Source organism: Scatophagus argus, chromosome 10, assembly GCF_020382885.2.
Source record: "Scatophagus argus isolate fScaArg1 chromosome 10, fScaArg1.pri, whole genome shotgun sequence".
NCBI lineage: Eukaryota > Metazoa > Chordata > Actinopteri > Scatophagidae > Scatophagus > Scatophagus argus.
This window is the reverse complement of record NC_058502.1, coordinates 12333760-12348010: the sequence shown is the minus strand read 5'-3', so window position 1 is coordinate 12348010 and position 14251 is coordinate 12333760. Positions and strand designations below refer to the sequence as shown.

The 14251-nt window shown below is 42.6% G+C and overlaps 1 protein-coding gene across 1 annotated transcript; it reads left to right on the top strand.

Moving 5' to 3' along the window:
• Positions 1-7166: 7166 nt before the first annotated feature.
• On the top strand, positions 7167-12622 carry gdf10a (growth differentiation factor 10a). The gene is made up of 3 exons (XM_046402850.1): positions 7167-7979; positions 9120-10288; positions 10444-12622. The coding sequence occupies exons 1-3, from the start codon at positions 7718-7720 to the stop codon at positions 10633-10635; spliced, it is 1623 nt and encodes a 540-aa protein (XP_046258806.1). The 5' UTR covers positions 7167-7717; the 3' UTR covers positions 10636-12622.
• Positions 12623-14251: the final 1629 nt, after the last annotated feature.

The following is a 14251-nucleotide window of genomic DNA, read 5'->3' as shown; positions in this document are numbered from 1 at the left end:
AAACTAGATACAATGAGGCAATGCCAAAAAAAGAAAGAAGAAAAGCTGATAATCATGCTAAGCAGAAGTGAAACATAAAGACAGGACAAGAAAAGAGCCGAAAGCTTGTTCCCAATACAGCAACTTTACAACTATGTCAAGTCAGGCTTATTAGAAGAACATTTAATGTCACTATACAAGTGAAATGCCTATATCCTGAAACAATGTAAAACCTTCAAACAGGAGAACAAGACGACATGCCTTACATCACCCACTGCTTATTGCAAAAACAATAAGCAGTTTAAACAAAAGCTTTAAGATTAAAACAAAACACTGATTTTTATGGAATGAAATCAGGAATTAATTTGTCTTGTCTCTCTCCAGCTGCACAGCTCCCAGTAAAAGGAAAAATCACATAATTGCTTCTGTAAACTTTTATGTTATCACACTGCACAATTTTGATATTTTTCATAATGGCTCATTTTATTTAGCAGCATCTGTGCAGCACTGATATGCTGTGGTGCCGGTTTCCTGTGTTAATTTAAAAGAAAAAGTCTCCCACGTCTTCTAGTCTGATGCCAGGATGGAAGCAATAACGCGGTGAAAACTGAAGGTTCATTCTATTTAAAACCAGGAAGTTATCAACAAAGGGCCTTCACTGATATTAAATGAATCTGCGTTCCTGTGAGATTGGCCACCGCTGCTCTGGTCGTGACCTTACAGCAGGCTTTTCAGGGCTGACAATATACGTGGGTCTCACTCTCTCATACTGTATGTTTATTCTGTAGGCTGACCTGCCTGTAACTCCACCACATAGATAGATCCCATTAGACTCAGTGGATGAAATGTTTGCTCTTACGTCAATGATTGCCAGAATCATGAAATATCAAACTGATTCAACATGACTTGGAAATATAACAACATGCCTCTTTCCTGTTTCTACTTCCCTGACTTTTACTAACCATTCACTTACCACTAGCGGGGTTTTCTCTTCCTGAAACCTGCTAACATGACATCACCCAAGCAATGGTCATGTCCAATTAGAGCCCAGAGAGCGACGGGAGGCCTGAGCTCCCACTAATGGGAAATACATATCACAATTATTACTCTGCAAGGAGGGTAAATTTATTGGGAAATATCACAGACCTCCTCGCTAAATGATGGAGACAGAAACAAATTAGAGCAAGGGTCAATCTGACAGATTCATCAAGCTATGAAAAGGCCCTACCATCATATTACCAACACATATTACATATCTGCTTTCTTTAGAGAGCTGGTGCTTTGGGATAACAGGAGTTTTTTTAAAGGAACCTTGAGGCCACTGGGTAAAAGTCAGCCCAACAGAAACACACTTCATGTAAATCTCAGCAGGATATTGTGCTGAATGTGTGTGGGCATATCACATTCTGATGAAACACTCATGCATGAGTGCACAATATTTTCACCTCCCACTGAAGGAGTGCACTCCATTTATTCTTCTCACCTCGCACTTTTCATGTATGTTTAAAAAAATACAAGAAAAGCAAAGTGAGGGAGGAAGTGACAAATAAGTGATTTGATTTACACTTAAAATACTCCAAAAGCATTCCCAAGAGTTTCATCTCTGTTTTCTCTCAATATTATGAAACCTGAAGCAATTCCCATACCTCAAATAAAACCTCAAATTTCAAAAGTTTAGAATAAATAAATAAATAAGATAATGCAACCAGTCAAGAGGGCCAAACATTCCCATCTTTGTTTGACATGGTCAGCTACCAAAGGCACAGTCAGTCAGGCCCCATTGTGAAATAATTAAGGGATTTAGCCAATCAATCTCCCAGTGCAATTTCCTCCATCCTGGCTCCAACCCAATGGGGTTTAAGGGCAGCCTGTGGAGGTGAAGGTCACGGGCCTATGGGACATGTTCAGGAAGTAGCAGCACACAGCGCAGCCTGTAATGAATATCATGGGCGTCAGAGTAAACACAACACCACCAGTCACTGCTCAAATCACACTCTCTCTAGCATATTCTGCATTCCCAGCTAACACCGCACAGTTACTTCAGTGTCTGAGTACAGAGCTGCTCACGTACTACTGTCTGTAAAATAAGTCTCACTGGAGACTGCGTTGTATGACTGGATAAGCAATGACTGACAAACATTTTTATGGTATTAGAAAAAGGTTTTTATGGAGGCAGTTAAAGTTGGCTGGCGATTGGTGCACAGAAACACAACAACACGAATATGAACCGCAATAAATACTCAGCTATTAGTGGAGACACATTGTACGACATTGATGTTTCTGCTGGTGAATAACGTGGTCATTGAGAGATGGAGAGACACAGAACAAAGACTGTATGTCAGACCTTGGAAAAGACGTCAGTCCTGCAAGTGAAACATACACTCGCACGCATACACACACACACACACACACACACACACACACACACACACTTATTCCATTTATTTTCCTTAATCACCGATCAGCCCTCCTGTCAAGCGGTTTGAGCCTCGCTCAGAGAAAATACTCAGTCAGTCAGTGAGATCTTAAGCACAATGTGTCTCTATACTTCGCCGTGGGATGTAAAGACAGAAGTGAACCAAAATTAATCTCAATCAGTCAGATGTCAATTACACATGAAATAATACTCCCAGACTAAGGGATGTTTTTTCCATAAAAATGTCAGGGTGGCATAAGAGGTGAAATTGTGAGCGGTCAGGTTCTGCCCTCCGGTTTTAAACCCTGGTTTTAAAGAAGACATCCAACGCTGCCTTCTGAGACTACATGGCCACCTGTGTGTTCAGGAGTCTTCTATCAAAGGCAGCAAGCCAGAGGAGAAAGAAAACCCCAAAATACAAAACTATTTATTGAGACAAATTCGGAGCAGGAAGGGAAATATTTGGTTAGCTCAGCGGCAAACGGTCAGCAGTGTTGGAACAGTCCATGGTTGAAGTAGGGGGGAACAGCCGGCCCTTTGTTTGTGGACAGAATGGTGCACTCCGTGGGGTCACCGCAGGAGGCCCAACATCACAGACACCAGCACACAAACACATTCGCCTTTTCTCACACATGCATGCATGCACACACGCACACACACGTGTTTGCCCGCACATGCATGCACACTCACACAAAAACCATAACATTCCTCTGCTTCTATGAATGTTTTATTAACCATGTGAATGGGTCACAGAGTTACACCCCCTAGCATAACTATAGTCTCCATAGTCACACACACAAAAACACACCCCTGTTCTTTCTCACACTCACATACCTTCCTACTAGGCAGAGTGGATGACATTCACATTGTGGGATTCCTGATCTTTCATAACCCTCCAACCTGTGTGTCCTTGTCAGATCACGCTGTATGAATCCAGCCAAAAAACATTAATCTCCAATCGTAGGCAGTCTGTGTTTGACTGGGCAGCTTATCCTGTTTCAGTCTTACTGTTAAGACAGGCCATTCTTTGCCACAAAAATATAAAAAAAAATTAAAGGTGTAGTTCATCCAAATCCTCCAAAAATGTATTTTCTCACTAACCACTAGTGGTATCTGACCTTGCAAATAGTTTTGGTTTTATTTTGTGTCTCTGAGATTTCTGCTTGCACCCCAGTGCATCGGAATTTTGTCTGTGGTGATTGCAGCATTGGAGCATTACATTTAAAAGATTCAACTCGTAAACAATGTCACTGACAACATGTCAAGCAAACACCGCAAACACATTTTCCTTCAGTTCAGCTTTATCAAGTATGAAGCAAAAATGTCAAAGCTGTGAGATTTTAAGATTTCCACGTCCTCGAAATTTGGAAGAATAAAACCAAAGCTTATCAAGATGCCACAAGAGTTGAAAAAAAAAGTTGTTTTGGGAAATAGGTTCATTTACATACTTTCCAACATTTAGATGAGAAGATCAGTATCACTCTCAAGTCTGTGTGCTAAATATGAATGTTACTATGAAGTGTGAGAACAACAAGTTGTGGCTTTAAAAGGGGGCTTATGTGCTGAACTATTTCTCAATCTGGCAAGCAACTCCTGGATTCTCCATTAGCTCTGAGAAATTTTAATACCAACAACACAATCCTTTTGGGACTAAACAAATGAGACCTAATGTGTTAATTAGTCAGGTTTTTTTTGTTTGGCCAGTTGTTTCCATGTTTCCACTGTTCTTGCTCAACTAACTGTCATGCTGGCTTTATATTTACCGTACAAATGCGAAAGTAGTATCAATCTTTTTATTGAACTCTCATCAGAACAGAAAAGTAGACAAATAATTCCTGTAATGTTGTATTTTGGGGTTTTTTTTGGGGGGGGGAGGGGTCATAATTTCAGTGACCTGATCCTTTAATAAAGTGCAGCCAAGACAGAGAGCCCAGCAGAAAAACAACCCCTAAAACAATGCAGTGATTTAGACGTGGCAGCAGTTTTCGTCTGGATGTTTGTGTCTGCCTAACAGGATCCTAAAAGTCTTAAAAACAGCCTTTAAAATGACACTGGCGCTTTCTTCTTAAATCCCTACAATCCCGCGTAACCTCTTGTATGTCAGAATGTGACCTGTTATTTTGCCCACCCATAAAATATTCCTGAGGTACACAGGAAAGTCACTCATGGCAGCTGTAAACATCCTGGAGGAGACACAACATGAGAACATTTGGCTCAAGCTACACTCCCTTTGTTTTTATGAGCACAAAACGTTACCAGTTAGTCCGTCCCCCAGATGTGCAAAATCACTGTTCTTTCTGGACAAACCTTGACAGCATCAGTCACTTGAGGATGACTGGCCAATAATAGATCCATACCAAATCCCCTGTCCCCACACACAAACATCTATCAGACCCCCACTGCTGAGCTCTGGAACCAGAAAGTCTCACCTCAATACCAAAAAGGTGTTAAACTAGGAGCATTTCCAGAACCAACCATCAGTCCTGGCACCACACACGGACACACACTCACACACTTACACACACAAGCATGTTAAATCCTCACGCTCCTCCATACCCCCACAGAGAGCAGAAAACTACTCCTATTTGGTTTGGATGGCCCTGCAAGGGGACCTCAATGTTGAACAAACTGTAACACACCACAGCCCTACAACATAGCCCGAGGAGTCTGATACAACAAGCTCCACAGTGCATTGCTGCAGCAGATATCACTGGACAGCAGCAGCTCACATCTCACAAGACCTGAATTCACTCAGGATCATTCAAATCGTGCAGTGGCAAATTATATGTCATCCTGGCAACCTTGAATCAGTTCCTTCACTGGTATAACAGTTTTGCAACAATCCACATCGCATCCATCTGGTAATTTCATGTCTCTTTCAGCTTTATAGCGCACATGCTGTATATCATGGTGGCTGCAGTTTCAGCTGTCCTTTCGATGCAATTTTTGATTCTAAAGATCAAATTGCTGCATGTCCACACTTGGCCTGAAAGTGTCTGTTATGCATCTGATGTGGCTGAAGTTATCAATATCAAAATGCGTGGGATTCTGATCTCAGTATGAGCCTGACTACTTCCACATGTGGCTTTGAAGATCCAATAGCAACTCAAGCAAAATCTAGTTTTTGGGCCCTCAGAGCTGTCACTTAATACCCTACGCTTGAGCCTCAGACAAAAGCATTAAAGTCATCCTGAAGTGACACGTGTAACCATAGCCTTAGATTATGCGCCTGGTAGCGATCTCCTGGGAAGCATTTAAAAGTGGTTTCTCTGTCCTGCTGTTTTGTTTTTTTGTTATCTTATTTGATCTAGTCACTGTGATGCTGCTGTCCTCAGACTCATGATGGAGAGAGGAGCATTATTGTAGATAATGCCCAACATTAATCTCACACTGCCCTACATATTCAGGGTTAGAGGTCAAAGCCATTTCATGTTGCTGTCTTCATGCTTGAACTTGTATTGGCCCGTCTCCTCTGCAGGACTATTTATTATGACCCTAATGCCCTGCTTTCAGATATGGCTTTAGCTCTCCCTCACTCTCACCCTGCTCACACATGTTGGGTTGGCTCAAAATTTTAAAATATTTCAGTACAAACATCTGCATTTTCTTAAATGATTCAAGCTACTTGATCTGTGTAAAATGCAAAGGTCTCCTTGTTTATTTCCATATCCTTCCCCAAAAAACAGCAACAAGATACTCCCATGTTGTCATAATGACAGTGGGAGTTTAATGGCTTCTTAATAACAGAGACAGACAGATCGTTTGTTTTCCAAATGTTATTACTTGCAATGGAACAACTGTATATCTTTCAATATCTGTTTGTGTATCCAGGGGGTTTTGTTTTAGAGAGTGGTCATTCTCAAATGCCACTCTAAATTCTCACTGGATTTCTCACACTTAACCAAGTGAAAAACAGTATAGCGTGCATTCAGACAAATAACCACAACAATTGATCTTATTTTGTTTTTCAATGTGACATGAAAAACAGGAAAAGGAAAATCATTCATGTGTTTGTCTGCTATGACAAAACCATAGAGCTTTCCTCCTCAGCCAACTCCCTCATAATGATCCTCTGTTGTCACACACACCACACACACATGCTTTCAAACACATCTCCAGAATAGTCCAAATTTAAGACCTGTCGCTGCTGTGGAACATAGTGAAAAGGAGTACCCTGTGGGGCCCTTGGGGGCCAGAAAGGTACTATGTAGCTCTGAATGTGTGCTCGTACATGCGTGTGTGCATGTGAGTCAGTGTGTGTGTGTGTGTGTGTGTGTGTGGATAGTGGCAAAGAGTGACCCGAGAGGCCCAGCTAGTTACAGCCTCTCTGCTGGAGACCACCACTTCCACAAAACAAGCATTGTTGGTACAGAGCTCCAGACACCAGAGACACACACACACTGGAAACAACTCCTGTGCGCACACACACACACACATCCAAAAATACATACAAACTATAGAGACAAAACTAGACCGAGTTTAAAACCGTCAATCCCTGCCGAGATCAAGTTCTGTTTGCCGTGATTAAAAACGCAATAAGCCTCCTGAAAGACTCTCACCTCACAGCTACACTCCAGCCTTTCACTCTAAACTCTCTCTCTCACACACACACACACACAACACTGTACAAAATGCGATCACTGTCGCTAACAATAGCCCTTGGGTGGTTGGTCAGACTATTATTGTAGGTGTTTCTATGCTAATTATGTGTGACTGAGAGCATGTCAAAAGGAGTTACTGGAAATAATGTGGTGGGCTGGAAATTGTGAGGTAGAATTACTTTGCCTGCAAAGAAAAAAAACACACAATTTGTTGAGTTTCAACGGTGGCTTTGTCTGGCCAGCGCTAAACAAATGAGTGCTGGATCAATGTTATTACTCCACCGATGGAAAACAACATAAGGAAGGCATCATCATCATCATCAAGATAATCAAATAGAGGGGGCGGGGGTCAGCATCATGACCTCCACTTCTGGCTTCGTGCTCTGCAGAGACCTCGTTGGCTGACAGGAGTATACGTCAGCACCTCTCGCTGCTCCAGTATAACCCCCTCAAGCCTCTGGCGGTCACACAGACGCAAGTGTAAAAGTAGCAGTTCCAACTGTTGCCCGGATTCAGCATCCACGTCCCACACAGTCTCACACAGAGGATTGAGACGGTTCACCGAGCACCACGCGCAAAGGGAGAGGAGAGGTGGAACATTTACGCACAGTCTTTTTAGTCTGGATTGCTTTGGCTCGTCTTTAAGTTCACCTTGGATGGTTTTGGACATTTTTTTCTGCACTGTTTGCCTCTTGGATTTTGTATCAGTTTCAGCACTTAAATGGCAGCTTTAAGTATGATTTCGTCGCACCTGTTCCTATTGATGTTAAACTGTTTCCTGGGTGCTGCGTCAAGTAGGACCATGAAAGGGGTCTCTGAGAGCGCACAGGACAGTAGCTCTCTCCAGTCTCTGTCGGACCCCTCCTCAGATGGCCGGGATCAGGATATGGTTTCCCAGCATATGTCCAAGCTGTATGAGAAATACAACAGGGAAAACCGCCTACGAGAGGGAAACACTGTCAGGAGTTTCAGAGCTACCAAAGGTGTGTAAATACATTGAATAACCTTCCACCAGTGTGCAAGTGTGCCTCCACAGGTACCGCCTCCTCCAAAAGCGCTCAAATACAACAGCTCAGATTTCATCATAGAACCCAAAAGAAATAAAATAAAACATTTGTGCTCCTGTAAAAGCAGAGAAATAGTCAGAAAGCTCCCCCTGATCTTCTCCATGGATGGCTATTAAAAGTCCATGCGCTCAATGCGGCTGAGTGGCTCGCACAGACGCTCTAAATAGGTAGGATTGTTTTGGAACAGTCTGAGAATGCATTTAAATGTTTCTGTGGGCACACTGTGTTTGTGGCAGCAGCAGCTGTGTGCCCCTTCTGCGGAGTGTCTGATCAATTACGCGCAGACAGACGCGCGATATGCGCTAGAATGCATGCGATTCCCTGCGAACAAAACCCAGCTTCAATACAGTAAAACCTCAGCGGCAGTTACGCGCTGCAGAGGGGCATTGTGGTGGCTCCTGTGTTCCTGTTGTGGCTACAGGACATATGTGACTCCACGTCTGAGAGTCAACGGGGCTTAAAGCGCAGTCTGTCCCCGCTGTTTGATGCTGTTTTTATAAACACAACTCATATACATTTATATCCCACATAGCTCTCAGATGGCATATCATAACACGAGTGTATTTTTACTGCAGAGGTTGAGTGTAATCCAAGGAGAGATGTAAGAAAGTTTTCACAACAATATAAGATCTGTTAAAACAGTTGATTATGTGTTGGTGTCTGGGCAGACAGTGCTGGTTGTATTAGGCTTAAGGGGAAGCTTTTAAAGAAACTGAGGTAAGCATTTCCATATGCAGGCTGAATCCGAGGTAATGTATATCTCTTGAGTCAGTCCATACTTCCGCTGAACTCTTACACAATGAACAATAACTCTGCTGTTGAAGCTAATGTTCATCAGGAATATGTCGCTCTCTGCCCACCCCCCTCCATCCCTGCCAGCCAGGTCCCCAAAGCCTGGCTCCTCTTAAACTCAACTTCAAGAAACTCAAAGCACCAGTAAAGCAGCCAGTGGTTTCTCTGTATATTTATCTTTTATCTCAGGTATTGGTGGAAAATCTTGAATTGTCAGGTTGTTCACCTGAATGTCTGACACTGACTGATTGATTGTCTTTGCAGACTCCTCTGACGACAGGACAGTGTACCGACTAAACCTTACAACCCTGCAGGACTCAGAGGTCATCCTTTCTGCCACATTCCACTTCCTGCTTGATCGGCACCCTCATCAAAAACCCTGGTTCTGTAAACGCTTCAAAAGCCCAGCCTGTCCTTCCTCAGCCATCCAACCTTCTCCGTCCATCAGCCTGCTTCTTCGCTCTGTCTCCTCGGGGTCAGAGGTCAGATCTGGGTCAATGGGGTCATTTCTAGGCAATGTGACCTTCCACCCCCACAGGAGAGGGGTGTGGCAGATGAAAGATATGACCCAGGTCATAAAGGAGGCACAGAACAAGGGTCATCTCCTGATGTCAGTGGAGTTGGATTTAAGGCAGTACCAGAGGAAACCAGAGGAGGTGCTGTCTGCTGGCAGCTTGCCCTACCTGTTACTGTATGCTGATGACCAGGCTTTGGCAGAGCCCAACAGTGTGGCTGCAAGCCTACAGAGATATGACCCTTTCAGTGAAGGAGGAGATCCCACACATTCCTCCCAGTCCTCTCAACTCCTGCACAGACCCATCTCCTCACCAGAGTCAAAAGGACGCGTGAGAAGGGAAGCAACTCTGCTCTCTGACCCCATTCAGAACAATGAGCTGCCTGAGGTTGAGTACAGGCCTGATGGATACAGGAAGGATGACCTGTGGGAGAGCACTTGGTACCTGGCACTCAAACCCAAGCCTAAATCGGGAAAGAAGGAAAAGAAAAGAAAAAGCCATGAGGAAGCCGGAGTGCAGAAAAGTGGAGGAGCTGACAATAAAGAAGAACCTCAGGTTCTCAAAGAGGGAGAAGGAACATCACAAGGACTCAAACCTGATGACCCAGCTGACAAAAAGGTCAAAGACAGTCGCATGCTGAGTATCGGTGATGGACGAAAGCATGAGCGGAGGCATGAGGGAAAGCATGGAAAAAAGCACAAAGGGAGCACAAACTTTCAGTCACCTATTCTGAGTTTTGATGAACAAACCATGAGAAAGGCCAGGAGGAGGCAGTGGGGGGACAACCAGCACAGAGGCTGCTCCAGGAGGAACCTCAGAGTGGATTTTGCAGACATTGGCTGGAGCGAGTGGGTCATAGCGCCCAAGGCCTTTGATGCCTACTACTGCGCTGGGACATGTGGATTTCCCATGCCAAAGGTAGGAGCACAAACCCCTAATTCACTCCACATCATCTAATTTGTTTGCAAAATGCAATGCAATGTCATATTGAGTAACTATAGTGTTGAATTTATTTTCTCTTTTTGTGTTGATTTCCTTCTTTGCACGACTTTCCTCCACTCAAACTCTCCCAGGTGGCGAGGCCAACTAACCACGCCACCATTCAGAGTATAGTCCGAGCCGTAGGAATCATCCCTGGCGTTCCTGAGCCTTGCTGTGTCCCAGAAAAAATGAGTCCCTTGGCAGTGCTCTACCAGGATGAATCCAGAAACCCAGTGCTCAAGATTTACCCCAATATGTCCGTCCAGTCCTGCTCCTGCAGATAGGGAGGGGGGGGCAAGGGGGCAGAGGACAAAACAGGGTGGCTGCGGAGAGAAACAGAAAACAGGACTAATGGAGACAGAACCACATCTCTGTTTGTTAAGTGGTTTCTTAATACTGAGAAACAAAGTCACTTTGGCCGTCCGTCATTATTCCTCGAGGAACATAGGCTGTAGAGAAATCACTTCCATCTCTTCTGTCCTGCGGCAGCAGACTTGAAGAGACACACTGTCTGATGTCTGCCTTAGTGAGAGGAACAGAGTCACACATGTAAAGTCAGGGCTCCACATGTCCAAGAAGGCCTGTTGTTTTGATTCTGTGTTTGAGATCATATTGAGGATGTCATGGTCATGTCAGGAGCAATTAAGGGATGTTTTCCTTTTATCTAAAAACTTGCTTGTTTTTCAAACAGCTCACAATGAGTTTATGTTCATGTTTTCTTTGGACACAAAGGCTATAAAGAAAAGACTTTATCAGTGTGTCATCAGGCAGCTTACACAGTCACATACAGATTAAAGAGATTACGAAACATATTTCTCCTTTTTTACATGCTGTGTACAGCTGTTCTTACTTTTAAGCTAATCATACGCCACATTGTACATTCATGCAACATTAATTTGTTTGCAAGACAGGAAGGTTATTGTACGTTCTTGCTCTGTATATCTTAAAAAGGAAATATCCAATGGATTGTAGAGAGCATCTGGAATTCATTTACACCCACCAACCCCCCTCAAAACACTTCAAGAATGTTATATTAAAACCAGAAATATTTTTCTATTTTGAATGTGTGTTAAAAAATAATTTGTCATGGCTACTAGGTTATGCATTACAGTATTTTAGACAAGATGGTGTTTTGTACATGTGTATTGTTTAAATTATGAAAAGGTAGCCTTCTATATGTTAGAATAAAAAGTAATTTAATCCAGTGCTCCTCCTGGAATATTATTGTTTCATACACTTGTGTTATTCTTGGTCTTTACTGCGTACAATGTTTGATTCCTAGGGCGAGATCTTTTTTTGTCAAATAAACCTAAAAGGGCACCTCTGTTCCAAAATAACTTAGCACAAAAGCAGGAAGGTTCCACTCAGAGATAGTCAACATTCCCCTAAAGCCCCTTGAACCCATTATTACCCCACACCAAAGGCTTAGACGTCTGCTGTCCAGCAAGTAATATGACCGATGCAGTTGCCGTGGGTTAATGGTTGATGAAGGAAGCAGGCACGCACCTATTAGAACGTCAGCCACTTGAACTTCAAAACACGGTGCACTTCCCCTTTTCTGCACTGCCCAACCCCTCCGCCCCTGTTCAGGATGTTCTCCTCAATAGCCTTTTTTCTTAAACGGATGGTTACAGACAGAAGATCTCAACCACTTTAATTCAACCTCTTGTCATTTGCATTCACAGGAGGAAGAAGGTGACCCATGTGGTGCATAAACAGTATGTCAAACTGACAGTGAAATGACAGAGGGAACCTTTTGATTATCAACCCATTACTCTGTGGTTGTTTTTGCTTTGAGTCTGAAAAAGTTGGCACAGACTACCACATCTGTTTGCAACCACAGAATGCTCTGAAGTTTGTCAAGACTGGACAGTAATTTTGTCTCAAAGACATTTAGAAACAGCTTGAGGGGAAGGAACAAAAGATTGGGCCCTTATACTGTTTTACGACAGTTGAGATAAATGCTGTAAGTCTTGTGACTTGCAATGGAGAGCTAAAAAAGAACTGTTAGTCACCTGTATTAAAGAAAAGTTTTCACGCTCTTTGGAAGTCACCATTTTTTATTGTCTTACAGCAATGACTCAAAGGGGACTCTCTTCAAATATGACTCAAAATTTGATTCACGGACGTCTAAAACCAACTGTGACAGTGTGAATTGTTTTTGTATTTTGCATGTTATATTTCTGATCAGTTTAGATCAATTTGTAGAGATCTATTTTGACATTTTCTGTTGATCAGTGCCAAAAAAAAGCCACATTACATTGCTTTTAACTCAATATTGCAAAACAAAAAAAACATCCAAAGAGGCTGAATACTTTGCAAATTAATCCATTATTATCATTTCTCATTTTACATCGGCAATAAAAATGCGATAAACCTTATTACACCACTGGTTATAATGAGAATTACATTTGGTGAGAATTTTAAGAGTGAGCGTGATGTGCTCCTGAGTATTCACTGTAATGCTGCTCTACTGCAACATGTGACGATGTGGGATGATAATCAGCATCACGACCCTAAAAAGATTGTCTTTAATCCATATTTGAGGATGATGGAGAGAGGCAGGTGACAGGAGCAAGAAATGTCTGAAATACCAAATGCAGGATTCAGTTTTCTCCATTTTGAACAAATGGAAATGTTCAACAACAACAAGCCTATTTACGAATGAACTCTTAACGGGGTCTAACCTCCATTTAAATCATGATGATGACTGTAATTAGGGTTATTATAAATCATGTTTACATTAATAGATGTTTTAGCTTCAAAGTACGCTGGCCCAATTGTAACGAACACATCCAGGTTCGTGTTTTTTTCCTCATTTCCTGACTGATCCCTTTTACAGTCCGGACCCACGGGCTGCTATTACAAAGTGAACCCCATGTCAACCGCAATCACAGTCACAGGAGAGTACTTACAATGGTCAATTCCAGCCGAGAAAACCACAGTAGTCTCGGCTCGTGTTCAGAGCCCAGAGCCTAAAAGCCAAAGCGAAATGAGCCAAGTGGGGAACCAAGAACAATATTTGATTTTCCACATGATGACTGTTCAATTAAAGGAGAGCAATACAGCCATTATTAGACAACAGAGGATTTTCTGTGTCTGGGCTGAAATGGCTCTGTCCTCACATGGTTGCTGAGCTCAGAGAACTAATAGTTCTGTTCATTAGGACATAGCTTTAATAGGGTGACACCGTGCTTCCTAATCACCTATTTAATCATGTGGACCAGTGTGCATTTTATTTCAAAATCCTATTTTTCCAGTTTCCAGTTTCCAAATAACTTTTAGAACTTTTACTCTGCCAAGAGGTCCATTTTAGAGATAAATATTATGTGGGCAACAGAAAGATAAATGAGGATTTAAAACTGAGTGAAAGATTGTGAACACGTTGCCATGTATTTGTCCTCACTACCAAAGTTTTGTTTTCATGTATTGTGTAGGTGTCAACCCCAGTAAAACAGAGCAAAATGCCTAAGTAGTAATTTAATTTCCATAAAAGTAATGATGAACTCCCTGAAGGCACTGTTTGATAGTGTAATCATATGAATAGATTAGGAAAAAAAACTCAAATGTTGCTCAAATAAAAGTAGATAACAGCAGTGTGAGCAGGTTTACATCCCTGCTTGCATTACAGACCGACTGAACAGGGTCCAGGCTTGACTTTCCCATGAACTTCATGCCTTCTTCCCGCCTCATTTACCTGCAACAGAGACGACTATTCATTTCCGTCTGTCGGCAGGCTAACCTGGGACATGGTATTGATGGAGAAACATAAAAAAATAAATAAATTACAAATTCAGAGCAGTGGGCTTGAGTGGACTCCATCCAGGACTGTAGATGAACGATAACCATGAAACCTTTTAGAGTAGGACTTGATTTCCTTTGTTGAGTGGCAGCCTGGAA